The 17,780-nt window shown below is 43.8% G+C and overlaps 1 protein-coding gene across 1 annotated transcript in view; it reads left to right on the forward strand.

Annotated features, from left to right (window-relative positions):
- Nucleotides 1-17,780, forward strand: part of CSMD2 (CUB and Sushi multiple domains 2) — a 243,818-nt gene that overhangs the window by 47,104 nt on the left and 178,934 nt on the right. The window contains exon 5 of the mRNA XM_039733794.1: nucleotides 17,132-17,326. Coding sequence (XP_039589728.1) covers nucleotides 17,132-17,326 — 195 coding nt within the window. The remainder of the gene's footprint in view (nucleotides 1-17,131; nucleotides 17,327-17,780) is intronic.

Consider the following 17,780-nt stretch of genomic DNA (forward strand, 5'->3'; position numbering starts at 1 on the left):
TCTCCACATTCCCCTTTCTGCTGGGAGTGTTTAATCCCTAATGATCACCTCCTAATTCTTCTTTTTTTTTTTACTGCAAGAACTTTAATTACTGAAGAGTGCTTAATTAGCAGATGTGGAGGGCTGATAGGAGAGATGCCCACTTGAAAGGGATAAAATTTAACATCTCCTGAAAGAGAATTTGGAATATCCTGAACCTTCCAACAGCAGATCAGTGGCCATCAGGAAAAATGAGGCTTTTAGGAAATATTTTTATTTTCTGGGCAGTGAACGTCGTTGTTCATCATCATTCCAACTCCAGCTGGTCAAGAGGGATGGTTTCAGTTTGATTTGCCCATTTAATGTCCTGGATAAACTTAATTAGGAGGGAAATAATTGAGTTTGGAAGAGTTGAGTGCGTGACCTTTAATTTATGCAAGAGATGGGGACTCAAATGTGTTATTGGAGGCATTAATTTCCTTTAAATGGGAATTTTTATTGGCTCTGCCATCAAGTTCCTCCTGTTGGGGTTTAGATTGGGCTTCCAGGAGATGTCAGGAGTGAATTCCACGCCGATCATTTCCCAGGGGAGGATTCTGGGGATGTTTAGTAGGGATTAAGTGAAGGTTATTGGTGTCCTGTGGGTTTTCCATGAATTCAGCAAATCCCAGCAATTCATTCCCAACAAAATCCCCTCAGCCCAGGCTGCTGTGGAAGGTGAATTTTGGCTTTTCCAGCTCAAATTGTGCTGCCAGCCTGAGGTGTGACAGGCAGAGAGGTGAGAGCCTTCCTCTGCTGTGGAAAAAAGGGACAAAATAAGGGGGAAAAAAATCAAAATATCCCCCCAAGCAACCAGCAAAACTCAGGGAAAAGCTTCTCCTGAGGATTTGGGCTTTTCCTCGCTTGTCCAACAGCTTCATCCGTCCCTGGACACAGAAACTCACCTGGTTTTGTGTTCCTGGGGAAAAATGAAGGGGAAAAAAGTGAATCCACCTGCACAGGGCCCCTAAAATATTCCCCAGTCCCACCCTGGGGTTAGAAACAATCTGAGAGGTGTTTTAAAAATATATTTAGCTAATATGTAAATAATATAATTAATTAAATAACATAAATAAAAGTATATATAAATATAGAATAATATATAATATACTAATTCTACAACATAAAACTATAAAATTATAATAAATATTAATATATAATGTAGCTAATATATTAATACAATATCTATTTCTATATTAATACATGTTAATACATTGATATATAATTATATAGAAGATATATTAATATATTCATCATATTTACATATAATAAATAAGTATATAAATGGCATATATTAACATATCAGATATATATTAATATGTCATTCATATATTAATAGACTTGTATTAAATAGATATTTTTATTTATATAAATAATAAATATCTATTTAAGATATATTATTTATATTTATTATTTAAAAATATATTTATTATTATTTATATTTATCTAATAGCTATTTACTAATGTTAAATATATACTTAATATTCTATTTAATATAGTGACGTTAAATAGATATTTAATATTAATATATTAAATTGATATTAGATACATATACCAATAAATAAACATTTAATCTCCCTGTATCAATGTATTAAATACATATATCAATATATACAAATCCAGATGTTTCTCTGCTGGATCAAACTTCCACATCCAGCTATTTTCAATCCCAACAAATCCCATGAAATGCTGGGAGCACTTTTCAGCCTGAGGGGGAAAAAAAACCAGGAGCTCATTCAGTTCCAGAGAGCTGCTGGTGCCAGGAGCAGGGAGAGAAAAATCAGATTTCTGCAGGGCTGGGGAGCGCAGGGAGCAGAGGGGATTTGGCAGCTCCCGTGTTATCCCACAAACAGGCAGCGTGGCTGGCTGGGTATTTTCAGCTCTGCACAAAAGCTGAGGGGAAAAAAGAGGCTGGGTAAAAAAAAACCTTGGGAAAATGGGTTCCAAATAATCCATTCACTGATTCCAGAGCGCTTTTCCCTTTTTGTTTCTCCCTGATGGTTTTTAGGAAGAATTTGTCCTTAAATTGCTCAGTTGTTAACTGGAGCATCTGGAATTTAACTGGAATTTTTGTCTGCAGGGTCCAGGATTTTCCTCTGGGCCCTGCTGGGGCTGGGAGTGTGGAAATTCAATCTCCTGGTTGGAGGAACAAATCTGAATTTCCCAAAATGAATTGTGAAATATTGATTTGTGACGATGATGAATTGTGAAATGAATTGATTGTTTTGCCCTGGCCTCGTGGGGGAAGCAGATTTGCAGGAACATTTCTTTCCTCTCATTTCCCTCCCCATTTTTCCTTCATTCTGGTGGATTTTCCCATAGCTGGGTGTCCCACCTGTGCAAATCCACATCCATTTATCCTGGATTTGGGAACATCTCCTGCCTCAGCCTCTTCCCAAGCCCTGAATCCCTTCCAGAGTTGGTTTTGCTGCTGGAATTTTGGTTTTTCCCCAGTGCTGTGTCATTGAATTCTGTGAATTTCCCCCTCCTGCAGATTTTTAATCCCTTTAGTGCTGTTTTGTGGGGCTTGGCTGGAGCTCAGGAATGTCTGAGATGGGCGATGGATCCACCCTGGGTTTACCTGGAGCTTGGCAAGGAATTCTCCTTTCAGATCAAAAATTACATAAAACCCTGCTCAGTGTGAGGGAAACCAACAGGATTTGAAGCCCAGGAGTCTCCAAAATCTTAATGGTGCTGACAGAGAGGTGATGCCAGAATTATCCAGAGAAATGGGAGCAGTTTGTTCCACAGGCCGTGTCAGAAATTGTTGGATTTGTGTTTTTTCAGTGTCCTGGACAGAGACCCACGTCCCAGACTGTCCTGGAATTCATATTCCAGACATTTTCTTATATATTTGTAAATATTTTTAATTTAATGCTCTAAACTAAACCAGTTTTTTTTTTTTTTAATTTAAGATACCTTGGAATAATGAATATTGTTTTTACCCCACTCCTCAGTGCCAACTCCCATCCTATAAAATTAAACCAGGAGCACAGAATGGGAGGAAAAAAATTATTTATTCCCTACAATAATCCCACTAATTGTGTTTTGATGGGAATTCCCAACCAAGTCTTGGTGTTTTCATCCCAAACCATCTCCCAGCATTTCAATAATGGGATTTTGTGTCCTCAGGAGCTGCTGGCTGCTAAGGAAGGAATTCAGCAGGAAAAAAAACCAAACCAAACCAAACAAACAAACAAACAAAACCCCACAAAAACCAAAAAACCCCAACTTCCTGGAAGTCAAATTCCTCATTCTACATTTGTAATTCTGCATGAGCAGATCCTCATAGAATTGATTGTATTAATATATTAATGTATAATCTATTATATATATAAAATACATTATACATTAATATATTAATGTAATCATTTATATTCTACAACAATTATCTATTATAATATAATATAGTTACTATTAAATATAAAATATTTTATATATTTCATATTATATTTTTTATATATAATATATTATATATATAATATACATTATATGCCCAAAGGTAGGAAAAGGGAGCCAGGTTAACCCCAACTTCCTGGAAGTCAAATTCCTCATTCTACATTTGTAATTCTGCATGAGCAGATCCTCAGCGGGCCAGAGCAGCTGGAATTTGGATATTTTACAGAAAAATCCATGTTCTGCTGCAAGGGCAATGGAGCAGAGCACAACAAAGCCCTGGAGCAATTTGTGTGAGCAGCAGTTGGAGCCCTGAAATTCCCCCTGGAAATTCCAGGAGCAGGATCCAGCCTTGGGGGCAGTGCCTGGGATCAGAGCAGGGATATTCTGATTTTTTTTGTGGAGAAATCTGATGGGAAGGGAAATTTTCGGGAGCTTGGAGAAGGGTCAGGTCGGTGTGTTGGGCCTGCCCAGGTTGTGCAGCCCCCGAAATTCTGATTTTTACGGAATTCTGGGTTCTGCAGAAGAAAATTGAGGCCAGTTGGGGGGGGTTTATCTGGGATTTTTTGGGTTCAGTCCAGCCCTTTCTCTTCTGATCCTTTAAAGCAGATCCGAGTCCTGTTTCCATGACAATGTTTGTACAGTAGATGCCTTGCAGTATGGATATATAGATTTTTTCATTTGTAGCAACTCCCCTGCATGAATTCCTGGTGTATTTAAGGTCTCCTTGAGCTGTTTGGAACATTTATTCCAAATTCTATATTGCATATAATAATATATAATTCTATATCAATATACAATATAGAGAATAGATTATATGTTAATATATTAATGCAATTAATTATATTACAATTATACTATATACTATACACTATATAATATATAATATATAATATATAATATATAATATATAATATATAATATATAATATATAATATATAATATATAATATATAATATATAATATATAATATATAATATATAATATATAATATATACATTATATGCCCAAAGGTAGGAAAAGGGAGCCAGGTTGGCTGAGCGAGATCAACTCCAAAGTTTTATTTTGATGCTTGGAAAGAATTTTGAAGCTGTGCCTTCGCAGTTCTGGAGCAGAGCTGCTGTAAGAAGTGCGTTGCATAGTTCTTAGTGGTGGATACCCATTTTTAAGTTTCTCCCCATAAATCAAGTCTGCCAGGACTGGGTTTTGTAACTTTTAGTGGGCGTCTGCCCACCTGAGCCGCAGGAATCGGAGGGAGGTTGCTGAAATCAGGAGAATTTCTTGTCCCTGAGCAGATCCAGGCACTGGGGAGATCCCAGTGCAGCCAGAGGAGCTGAGCCCGTCCCAGGCTCTGCCTGTGCTGAGCTCTGGGTCTGGTTTTGTGACATAATTGGATCACTTGAGCTGTGTTTGCAGTGAAGGGGATAAAATTACCATCTGGAGGTTTGGGTTCTTTATTTTTCATCAGTTTTGACCACAAATTAATAATGAGTCTGTGGAGCTGGAGGCAGCTGGTGACCAGAATTGCTGTGGCAGCTCTGCGGGCTGTTTGTGGCACCGTCCTTGGGGTGGTTTTGGTTCCTGGGTGTTGATGTGATGCCAGCTCAGCCTCCTTTGGCTTTTGGTGTCATATTTTGATATCAGGGGTGTGATATTTCATTTTTCCCTCTTCCCAAGGGCACTTCGCACCATTTCTGTGCTCTCAGTCCTGCTCTGGATGTCCTGGGAAGTCTTTTCTACAAAATGTTGAGCATTTGGTGGTTTTGGGTAGCCAGGCTTCCCAAAGAAGGAACAGAGAAAGATAAACTGTGAGAGGGGCGAAACAAGAAAGGATAAATTCCCAAGGCAGTTGGGAAATGAAAACAAACAAGTTTATCCCTGTTTATTTGTGGGTCTGAGGCAGCCCTTATGGAGTCTGAGAGGAGCTGAAGGAAGTGGAGGCTTTGAATTTCTGGGGGTTTCTGGCGCCAGCCCTGTGCATTATTCATGGTTTAACCTGGGGGAGCTGAGCTGGCTCAGTCTCCTCACTTGGGAAGAAGGGAGAAAAAAAATCCCCACCTGCCCTTCTGGGCCCTCAGTTTGGGAAGGATGTCGGGACTCTTGAGCTCATCCAGAGGGAACACAAACCCTGTGAGGAGCCCCTGAGGGAGCTGGGGGTGCTCACCTGGAGAAAAGGAGACTCAGGGGTGCCCTCATCACCCTGCACAGCTCCTGGAAGGTGCCTGTGCTCAGCTGGGGCTGGGCTCTGTCTCCAGGAGCTGACAGAACCAGAGCACACAGCCTCCAGCTGCACCAAGGGGAATTTAGGTTGGATATCAGGAAAAAGTTTTTACAGAAAGAGTGATGAAGTTCTGGAATGTTCTGCCCTGGAGGTGGTGCAGTCCCCATCCCTGGGTGTGTTTAACAAAGCCTGCATGTGGCACTGGGTGCCAGGGTTTGGTTGAGGTGTTGGGGCTGGGTTGGACTCGATGGTCTTGGAGGTCTCTTCCAGCCTGGTCATTCTGGGAATTCTGGGAATTTGTGTTCCCTGGGCGTTCCCAAGGTGTTCCCTGGGCATTCCTGGGATGTTCTCTGAGCATTCCTGGGGTGTTCCTTGGACATTCCCAAGGTGTTTTTGTTCCCTGGGCATTCCTGGGGTGTTTGCTCTGCAGTCCCCATCCCTGGGTGTGTTTAACAAAGCCTGGATGTGGCACTGGGTGCCAGGGTTTGGTGGAGGTGTTGGGGCTGGGTTGGACTCGATGATCCTGAAGGTCTCTTCCAGCCTGGTGATTCTGGGAATTCTGTGGAAGCTGGGAGCGAGGGAGAGCTGAGCTGTGTGTGACACTGTGGGGACACCCAGGTGACACCTGGAGCACGGCTGTGTCCCCAGCCCTGCCCTTGCAGCCCTGCTCATTGCAGAGGGGGGCTGGAAGCCCAGGAATGCAGTGATGTGGTGCAATATTTATCCATTTAACTTTTTTAAAATTTTATTTATTTATTTAGCAGATGGAGCTGGCTGCAGCCCCTGCTCCTGGGTGAGGAGCCAACAGCCAGAGGAGATCAATGAGCAGCTGAACAATGTGGCCTCTAAAGTTGGAAGTGGCTTTTTTCCCCCAGAACAAAGAGCGTTGCGTGGCCAGGGCTGGCTGCAGCGAGGAGCAGAGCAGACCAACACTGGCACCCAGTGTCTGCGTGGGATCAGTTCAGACTGAGCAGGGGGAGCCCAGGCTGGTCCCACCCTGAGCTTTCAGGGCTCATGGGCAGGGTGGAATGAGAGCTCTGATCTGCCCTGCAGCCCAGCTCCTTTCTGCTCTCCTCTGGGGCCTGGAGAGGCTGCCTGCAACAGGGGCTGGGCAGAGTTAGAGGAATAAAATAGGATTTATTAAAAGGTCTTTACAGCATGCACCTTGGGCAGTACCAGGACATTTCCCCTCTCCCAAGTGCCTGGCTGAGGCTACACCCAAATGGATCCTGAGTCATGAGTTCTACACTTTTATAAGTTTTATTTATATGTCGGGGTTAATTGTCCAATTCCAGCTCCAGGTTCTGCAGTCCCACCCTCCCAGTTTGCTCCCCTCCATTCCCTGTTTGCACTTTTTGTGTGAAGCTGCAGCGGTGTCCTTGGTTCTGGGGCTGGAAAAGGATTGTTCTGTGGGACTGAGCTGTGAGGAGAACTTGCTAAAACACTTTATTTGAAGTTCAGAGTCACACGCTAATGCAGGACAGAATCTGAAAATCTGAAAGTTAAAATTTAAGCATCGGTTTGGTGCCTGCTCTGCTCTCCTGCTGCTGCTCTGGTGCTGCCCTTTCTGTGCTTCCCACTCTGCAGTGAGAAGGTGTCTTTGTTTTACCAACAGACTGAGGGTAGAAAAGTTCAGAGAGGTGAAAGAAGTCATGGGAATAACCATAAATTCCATAGGAATTCCACTGATTGAGACAGACTGCTACTCACTCAAACTGTGCTGAACCTTTGGATTTAGAGAAAAAAAAAAAAGAAATAAGAGGAAAAGAAAAAGGGGGTACTTTATAAGGGGGGGTCTGTGTTAGGTGATTTGGGAAGTCTGAACCTCATAAATACCTCACCCAGGAAAGAGAGAGGGAAATGCAGCTGGGAAAATGGGATAAAAAGGAGGCTGCATCCTCTAAAAATGTGAGAGACCCCATGAAAAATCCCCCATGGCCTCTCCCTTTATTCTGATAAAGTTCCAGGACTCCTCTGTCTCCTTTTTGGACACAAAACTCCTGGTGTTTGTGGATGAAATTTCCTGGCACCATGGAATGGTTAAACCTGGGCTCAGGGAGGGAGGGAGGCATTGCAGAACCACCCTCCTCCCCGGGGAAAGGTTTTCCAGTCACTCTGCAGCTGTTAAATGCCAGTTCAGTGGAGCCTTTAAACACACACTTAACGCCGTTCCTGCTCAGCAAAACACTTCAGCACCTCCTTTAAATTAAGCTGTGCTCGAGTGTTGTGGCACCGGGAGGCTGGAGCTGTTCAGGGGGATAAACACATCCCTGGAGAGGATCCTCGTGAAAAACGCCCGTCACTTGGTCTTAAAATTTTAAAAGTTTAATGGTAAGAAAATGGTTATTAAAATAGCAATATAATTAGAGTAATAAAAATTTGGACAATTTGGATTAGGACAATATGAGACAATAAGAACAAAGAGTTAGGGACAGTCCAGGTACCTCTTTGTGGGCAAAACAAGCCCCAAAAAAGACCCACATTAACAGAGGATAAACCCTTAAAAGCAACAGCCTGTTGCACATTCATACACCTCATCCATGATGCATAAATTCCATTCAAACAAAGGATTCTGTCTGGTCGGTGTCAACTTCTTCCTCTGAATCCTGACCGTGAGGCAGGAAGAAGTTATCTTCTTCTAATAATGGGGCAATAAATTCTTTTTCTCTGAAAGATCTAGGTGTCCTGTGGCTGCTAGCTGGTGCAAGTCCTCTCTTTAAAAAAAAGTATCTCACCTAGCATAGTTCCTATTTTAACATTCTGTTCTAACCTAAAACTGTATTTACCAGACTACTTAGGAACATTAATACAGCGTCACTTTCTAACATAACACATGTAATATTCATTTGAATATTTGCAAAAAGCCAATCAGAAAATACACATTTTTCACAGTCCTGCTGCTGGACTTCACAAATGCCAGGCTGGGTGTGGGGCTGGCTGAGGATCTGAGCCTGGAGGCTGAGGTGTGGAGGAATGGTCTCACACTGCCAGAGAGAAGGGTTGGATTAGAGAGTTGGGGAAATTCGTCCTTCTGAGGGCTGGGATGGAATTCCTGTGCTGGCACATCCCAAAATCCAGGATTTTATGGCCTGCCAGGCTGTTTTCTCCGTGGCTTTATCACCACAAGCTGTGAAGGGCTACAAAACTTTTATTTTCTTAATTGAGCACAGCTCTCTGCTCAGGAGAAGGGATGGGAAAGATCCAGTGTGGATATTCAGGATATTCAGGAATCGTTTCCCCACTTTCCAAACACCACAGGATGTCAGACAGTCCTGAAACTCAGGAGGAATTTGAAAGCAATAAAATTGTTGAAAGGTGATAAAATTGTCCGAGCTGAAGGTTCTGGGCAGGTATTGGGATGGAATTATTCCCTGGGAGGGGCTGGGATGGAATTATGGGATGGGATGGGATTTAAATCCCCTCCCAAGCCGAGCCATGCCATGATCCTGGGATTTGGATCTTCATCCCAGCCAGGCTTCCTCTGCTGTGCTCACCAGTGCTGCAGGGATCTGAAAGTCTGCAGGAGGGGAGGCAGCAAGCCCCGGCTGCTGAGGTTGCTCCCCACATCCCACACTGGGGATCCTCTGCTCCTGAACTCCCCCTGAGCCCACGGCTCCCACGCCTCTCCTCTGCTGCTGCTTCTGCAGGAGGATGAGGATTCCATCTGGTTCTGATGAGGATTTAATCAAAGCCAAGCTCCTCCTCTCCCAGCCTCTGGGATATCCTTCGAAGTTGCTCAGAAGTTGCTGAGGTGCATTCCAGAAAGGGAAATTGAAAACTGAGTTTCTAAAAGGAAAAAAAAAAAAAAATCCACCCAGAAAGGCTCAGAACTGCTCCCACAAACAAGATGGATGTTGAAGCATTTGGGTTGCTGTTATCCAAAAGTGACTTTCTGGCTGGTTTTTAGTGAACAGAGAAATGTTGGAGGGGGGAAAAAAGTAGTTTCCATTTAGTTTTATCTCTGGCTGTACTGGAAACAAATCATGGCATGAAAAAATAAAGGGATAAAATGAAATGAAAACGATCCCATTTATTTCCTTTGCTGTAGCACACTCTGGACAGTTCTTGTGAAGATTAAAACTCTTCTGAACTAAAGCAGATTGTGCTAAAACACTGCTGAAATAGACAGTCCTGGAGTATCCCTGGAGTACTTGGCCCAAAAGTTATGGATGCAGAGTGAGAGGAAATGGCTCTGTGTGGATCTCTCCACGTCCTCTTAATTTTTGAATTGTGATGGAAATCTTAGGGATATTCTCTTTAAAAAACCTGCTTTTCTCTTGAATTTCTAGGATCCAGTGCAGGCTGGCTCATTAGGATAATACCTCCCTGCCCTGGCTCTCCTGTTGATTCCTGTGGATATCTTGACTTCCAACCCCCCCAAAAAATCCAGGAAAGGCAGGAAAACACAAAAGTTTAAAAAAAAATAAATTAAAAAATCTGAATGGGGATTAATTTGGATCTGTGTCTGCAGCACTGCCTGAGCCAAGTGTTTGAGGTCAATGATTTTGTTATTTTTGTGCGCTCTGTTCAGCGCCGTTCCGTGGGATTTATGAATTATTGCTGCTCTGGCAGGGCCTGCCTCGCCTTCCTTCCTCTTTTATTAGGGATGGAAATGAGTGGGGAACGCAGGGATGTGATGTACAGCCTCATCTCATCAAAGTGCTGCTCCTTGATAAGATTTCAAGGTTAGAACAATGCTAGCGTGGAAATCTCAGCCCGGGTGATCCAAGCCATAAAAAAGCTGCTTTTAGCCATGGAAATAGGGCAATAGAGCAGAGCTGCACACCCCAAACCTCGGGCTGGTTTCACATTCCAGCAATATCAACAGAGAAAATGGAGCTGGAGATGAGCTGGGATAGGAGGCAGGGAAGGTTTCTCCTCGTGGGGGTGAGGATGGATTTGGGTTTTGTTTGAAAGCCCATGGAACAGGTCTAGGGGCTGATGGTGAGCAAGGAGAGAAACCATTTTTAATGGGTTTTTTCCCTTCTCTTTCCCTTTTTAAATGTTTTTTTTTTCCTATTCTTTCCCCTTTTTAATGTTTTTTTCCCTTCTCTTTCCCCTTTTTAATGTGGTTTTTCCATTCTCTTTCCATTTTTTAATATTTTTTTCCTTTTCTTTCCCTTTTTTAATGTTTTTTTTTCCTTTTTCCCCTTTTCTTTCCATTTTTAATGTTTTTTCCCTTTTCCCCCTTTTCTTTCCCTTTTTAATGTTTTTTTCCCTTTTTCCTCTTTTCTTTCCCTTTTTCCCTTTTCTTTCCATTTTTAATGTTTTTTCCCTTTTCCCCCTTTTCTTTCCCTTTTTAATGTTTTTTTTCCTTTTCCCCCTTTTCTTTCCCTTTTTAAATGTTTTTTTCCCCTTTTTTCCCGTTTTCTTTCCCTTTTCCCCTTTTCTTTCCCTTTTTTAATGTTTTTATCCCCCTTTTTTCCCCTTTTCTTTCAATTTTCCCCTTTTCTTTCCCTTTTTTAATGTTTTTATCCCCCTTTTTTCCCCTTTTCTTTCCCTTTTTCTCTTTCTTTCCCTGCTGGCAATGAGAGCTTTGGGGGCTTGGGAGAGGCTGATGTAATGAGGCTGAATGCATTGTGATGGTGGGACTGTGGCCAAGGATGCGTTGAGTCACATCTAATGACTTAAAAACTCCTAATTAATTTCGAATGAACTGGAACAAGGAGGCACAGCTTGACGAGCACCAGGTTGTGAAAGCTCCTGATGCTGAAAACTCTCAGTGGAGCCATCCTGGGATGAGGAAAAGTTGGGAGCAGCCTGGTTAAAAAGAGTGGAAAGAAATGGATGTGAGAGCTGAAGGTGGATGGGAGGAAGGTTCTGGTGTTGATCAGAAATTCTGGGAGCTCTGTAGCAGCTCACAGCTCAGAAGAGCAGGGAGAAATGGAGGTAAAAAATGAGGATCAGGGAGAAAGGGGGGTAAAAATGAGAATCAGGGAGAAATGGAGGTAAAAAATGAGGATCAGGGAGAAAGGGGGGTAAAAAATGAGAATCAGGGAGAAAGGGGGGTAAAAAATGAGAATCGGGAAGAAATGGAGGTAAAAAATGAGAATCAGGGAGAAAGGGGGATAAAAACTGAGAATCGGGAAGAAATGGAGGTAAAAAATGAGAATCAGGGAGAAAGGGGGATAAAAACTGAGAATCGGGAAGAAATGGAGGTAAAAATGAGAATAAGGGAGAAAGGGGGGTAAAAAAATGAGAATCAAGGAGAAATGGAGGTAAAAAATGGGGATCAGGGAGAGATGGAGGTAAAAAATGAGAATCAGTGGGTGGGCTGAGGCTGGTGGTGCAGGTCAGCAGTTCTGGGAGCTCTGCAGCAGCGCAGGGAATGGTGATGGAAATGCCTCACATCTCCAGCTTCCATTGCAGGTTGAGTTCATTTTAGGTGACAGCCTGTGAAATCTGGGAGTCAGATCTGCTCTGGTTCTCACAGGTCTGGCCCCAGGAGGAAAAGGATAAAAGTGTGGATGGAGGAGGATCCTGGGCGGTGCTCCCAGGGTGAAATCTCAGGGTCACAGAGGGGTTTGGGTTGGAAGGGACTTTAAAGCTCTTTGTGTTCCAGCCCCAGTGGGCAGGGGCACCTCCAGCTGGAATGGAGGCTGAGACACAAATCCCAGGAATTGCAGAGGTTCCAGAGGATGGGACTAAAGGGTCCCAAACTGGAAAAGGACAAAAGCAGAGCTGTGGAGCAGGAGGAGGTTCAGCTTCAGCTGGGCTGAGGTTGCTTTGTCCCACCAGGGTCCTTTTGGATGGTTGAGTGGCTCTGAGGGACGAGTGAAAGCTGCAGGAGGTGGGAGAGCTCCAGCTCCTGGGGGGTTCATCCCTGATTCTTTTCCATGTTCTTGATGGTTTTGAGGCCTGGTGGAGGCTGAGCTAGAACAGAGGCTGGACAGAGTGAACCCAGACCCACACACTAAAGCAGCACAGAACCTGAAAAAGAGGAAAGTTAAAACCTGAGGCATCAAGTTCTTGCTGAGAAGGTGCCACTGGTGCCTCAGGCCGTTGTCACCTGCTGTGACAGTCGTGGCTCTGCTCTGGTTCTGCTGGGTCTGTGCTGGCTTTCACACCCCCAGAGTGGCTCCTGTGCTTGGTCACCCTGCAGGGAGGTGTCCAGAGCCCAGCCAGCCCTGGGACAGTGACATTGGAGGTGCCACTGCACCAGGATAATCCCATTGCCTTTCCTCTGTCGTAAAATCACATCAGGCTTTGGCAGCTGTTCAGGTGCAGACAAATGAAATAAACTGCTCAGAATTCATCGTGGGAAGGAACAGAAAATGAGCAACAGGACCTTCCCTTCATCTCCACAAATGGCCCAGCTCTGGATGTAACCCCAGCCCCTCTGGAGTCATTTTTCTCTCTCCATCAGCAGGAATTTGAAGATCTCCTGCACTTGGGTGATTTAAAAACCCCAGTCCAAGCTCCCTGCAGCGACCCAGGGCAGCGGGGGGTTAATGCTGCTCCCCCCAAAGCTGCTGTGCCTCCCCTCCTGGAGCAAGATCTGAAATGTGCAGGCAGCTCAGTGAAGCAGAATTTTAATCTGAGATCTGTTTTTCAAGCCTGATTTTAAGATCCCATGCAGGTCAGGGTTGTCTGATTCTTCACAGTTCATTAAGTAGAGAGCAGCTCGTGGTAGAGATTGACTTTTAAAAATGATGGATTTTTATTTATAGCAGAGTTATACTCATTAATTTTAAAGGATGGAAGCATAAAAGCAGGAATGGGTTCATTTAAAAAAAAAAAAGTGACATTGGTAATTTAATTAAATTGGGGGTTTGAGTATCATTACAAAAAATGAAATGTTAGTTCTGGGCTGCTTTTCCACCCGCTTGGATTTGACAGCAGCCCCTGCTCCCAGAACCTGCCTGGGCAGGAAAATTTCCTGGTGGAACCTCCCAGCTGCAGGGGCTTTGGGGGAGGATGGAAATAATGAGTTTGGGAGCAAGAAATGGTGTCAGGAGCTGGGATCTGCCCCTGCTGCTGTGCAGGGAGGGGTGGGAGGGCTGGAGCCCCAAAAACTGGGCTTGGGGACACTCAGGTGTGACCAAAGCTCACAGGGACAGCAAAATCCCCCTGAAAAACCCCAAATCTGGGCTTTGGGACACTCTGTGTGTGAGCAGAGCTTGCAGGTGCAGCAGAAAACCCCAAATCTGGGCTTGGGGACACTCTGTCCCCAAAAACTGAGCTTTGGGACACTCTGTGTGAGCAGAGCTCAGAGGAACAGCTGAAAAACCCCAAATCTGGGCTCGGGGACACTCTGTGTGAGCAGAGCTCCAGAAACAGCTGAAAAACCCCAAATCTGGGCTTGGGGACACTCTGTGTGAGCAGAGCTCATGGGCACAGCTGAAAAACCCCAAACCTGCCTGAAGCAGCTCGGGAGTGGATCTGAACATGCCACTGACATAAATCCCCTTCCCGGTGATGTGTATTTTATGATTGGCTGTTTGCAAATATTCAAATGAATATCGTAGGTGTTATGTTAGAAAGTTATGCTATATTAATTTTCTTAAGAAGTGTGGTAAATACAGATTTAGGTTATAACATAATGTTAAAATAGGAACTATGTATGTGGGATATTTTTTTTAAAGAAAGGAATGAGGTGTTCACACCAGCTAGCAGCCACAGGACACCTAAATCTTTCAGAGAAAAAGAATTTATTGCTCCATTATCAGAAGAAACAAACTTCTTGCCACCTTGCTCAGCCCTGAAGATGCTGTCAGGATTCAGAGGAAGAAGTTGACAGTGACCAGACAGAACCCTTTCTTTGAATGGAATTTTTGCATCATGGATGAGGTGTATGAATGTGCAACAGGCTGTTGCTTTTAAGGGTTAATCCTCTGTTAATGTGGGTCCTTTTTGGGGCTTATTTTGCCCACAAAGAGGTACCTGGACTGTCCCTAACTCTTTGTTTTTATTGTCTTGTATTGTGCTAATCCAAATTGTCCAAATTTTTTATTATTCTAATAATATTGCTATTTTTATAACCATTTTCTTACCATTAAACTTTAAAAATTTTAAGAACAAGTGATTGGCGTTTTTCACACCCCAGCTCTGCCTGGGTTTTATCCCTCTCTCAGTGTTCCAGGGCATCATTTTCCTTTTCCTCTCCCCGTTTCCCTGGGCAGAGCTGCAGAGCAAAGTGGAAATTCATCCCTGACAAACTCATTTTCCAGCCCTGAGTGTGAGCAGGGCCCTCCCCTGCTCTCCCAGCCCTAATGAAAAGGAACCATCACTGGAGATGCTGCACAAGGGCCTGATTTCAGTTTGATGAACTCATTTTTAGGCCTGCTTGTCTTTGCTTGGGGTTTTTATCAGCCTCTAAAACCGTGATTGGAGTTGATCTTTTTTGGAGTGGCTGGTGGAAGCCTGGGGCTTTATTTAAATTCCCTGGAAGTGCTGTGCAGAGGCACTGCCTGAGGATTTATTGGCATTTCAGCTGCAGCTTTCCCATCTTAGATTGGAGTATCCCACATTTCCCCTGATTTTATTGAGCTCTGTTTTGCTTTGAGCAGAGCTGGGTCCAGCTGTGTTTGAGTCTGGTTTGATGCAAGTGTGTGAAATCTGGATTAAACACTGGGAATTACAAATCCCGGTGAACTGAAACATTGGGGGTTTTTTGCAGGCAATCAGTTTTGCTGGGTTTTGGGTGGATTTAAGGTGTAAACAACCCTGCTTGTATTGCAGCCTGTTGAAAAATGTGATCTCTGGATTTAATCAACTCAAGCTAAATAACCAAATGCAATCAAATTATATAAAATTGAGAGGGAGAGCTAAGTAATTAGGAAGAAATTCCTCCCTGGGAGGGCTGGGATGGATTTTCCAGAGAAGTTGTGGCTGCCCCTGCATCCCTGGAAGTGTCCAAGGTGTCCCTGCCCATGGAATGGGGTGAAATGAGAGGATCCTTAAATTCCTGCCCAACCCAAACCATTCCATGATTTCCAGGAATCAAGCACCCACCACAGCCTGATCCTGGAGTTCCTTGCTGTGGTTCAGAAATTGCTCACACTGCTCAGGAGGGAGAGGATCTCGTCGCCTCAGCAGCTTGGGAAAGAATTTGGGCAGCCTTAAGCTATAGGCTGGACATCAGGAAAAAGTTTTTTTATGGAAAGAGTGATAAAGTTCTGGAATGTTCTGCCCAGGAGGTGGTGCAGTCCCCATCCCTGGGTGTGTTTAACAAAGCCTGGATGTGGCACTGGGGGCCAGGGTTGAGTTGAGGTGTTTGGGCTGGGTTGGATTCAATGGTCTTGGGAAGTCTCTTCCAACCTGGTCATTCTGTGATTTTTTCCTTCTTTATCTGGATATTTGGTAGAAATTATATTTAAACATTGACTCCAAGGGGTCTGACAAGTTCTGGTACAACCCCAGGTAAGTTTGGAGGCTGCTCAAGTGGATTATTCTGTTTTCAATGACAATTATTCCATTTTTCCTGACCTGTGACAATTCCCAGTCCCTAACCCAACCCTGCTTCCCTCAAATGGATTATTCCAAATTATTCTGTTTTTCCTGAGGATTTTTCCTAGCCCAGTGACGATTCCCTGTCCCTAACCCAACCCTGCTTCCCTCAAATGGATTATTCCAAATTATTCTGTTTTTCCTGAGGATTTTTCCTAGCCCAGTGACGATTCCCTGTCCCTAACCCAACCCTACTTCTCTCAAATGGATTATTCTGTTTTCAGTGATGATTATTCCATTTTTCCTGAGGATTTACCCCAGCCCAGTGACAATTCCCTGTCCCTAACCCAACCCTGCTTCCCTCAAATGGATTATTCTGTTTTCAGTGATGATTATTCCATTTTTCCTGAGGATTTACCCCAGCCCAGTGACAATTCCCTGTCCCTAACCCAACCCTGCTTCCCTCAAATGGATTATTCTCGATAATTCAGTTTTTCCTGAGGATTTAGCCCAGCCCAGTGACAATCCCTCTGCGTAACCCAACCCTGCTTCTCTCAAATGGATTATTCTGTTTTCAATGACAGTTATTCCGTTTTTCCTGACCTGTGACAATTCCCAGTCCCTAACCCAACCCTGCTTCCCTCAAATGGATTATTCTGTTTTCAGTGATGATTATTCCATTTTTCCTGAGGATTTACCCCAGCCCAGTGACAATTCCCTGTCCCTAACCCAACCCTGCTTCCCTCAAATGGATTATTCTCGATTATTCTTTTTCCTGAAGATTTACCCAAGCCCAGTGACAATTCCCTGTCCCTAACCCAATCCTGCTTCCCTCAAATGGATTATTCTCGATGATTCTGTTTTTCCTGAGGATTTACCCCAGCCCAGTGACAATTCCTTGTCCCTAACCCAATCCTGCTTCCCTCAAATGGATTATTCTCGATAATTCCATTTTTCCTGAGGATTTACCCCAGCCCAGTGACAATTCCTTGTCCCTAACCCAATCCTGATTCCCTCAAATGGATTATTCTGTTTTCAATGACGATTATTCCATTTTTCCTGACCTGTGACAGTTCCTGTGCCTCACCCAGCCCTGTTCCCTTGCAGCCCTGCCCAGCCACACGTGCGGGAACCCGGGGCGGCTGCGGAACGGGGTCCAGCAAGGAACCACCTTCAGCATCGGGGACAGGGTCAGGTACAGCTGCAACCCTGGGTTCTTCCTGGAGGGTCACGCCCTGCTCACCTGCCAGGCCAGCTCGGGACAAGGAGCCTCCTGGGATTTCCCTCTCCCCGTCTGCAGAGGTAACGAGATCCCCCTGGAAATGGGGTTTGAGATGTTTGGGGTGGGGGGTAGGGCTTGGTGTGAAAGGGTTAAAAACCAACCCTTAAAAACAACCCTTAAAAACCAACTGTTACAAACCAACCTTTAACAAACAACCCTTAAAAACCAACCCTTAAAAAACAACCCTTAAAAAACAACCTTTAAAAAACAACCCTTAAAAAGCAACTCTTAAAAGCTAACCCTTAGAAATCAACCCTTAAAAAACAACCCTTAAAAACCAAACCTTCAAAATTAACCCTTAAAACCAATCCTTAAAAACCAGCCCTTAAAAACCAATCCTTAAAAATTAACCCTTAAGAACCAATCCTTAAAAACCAGCCCTTAAAAATCGGCCTTTAAAAAACAGCCTTTAAAAATCAACCCTTAAAAATTAACCCATAACAAACAACCTTTAAAAAATAACCCTTAAAAAGC

This window comes from Passer montanus, unplaced genomic scaffold, assembly GCF_014805655.1.
Source record: "Passer montanus isolate IOZ18808 unplaced genomic scaffold, ASM1480565v1 scaffold89, whole genome shotgun sequence".
In the NCBI taxonomy this organism is placed as follows: Eukaryota; Metazoa; Chordata; class Aves; order Passeriformes; family Passeridae; genus Passer; species Passer montanus.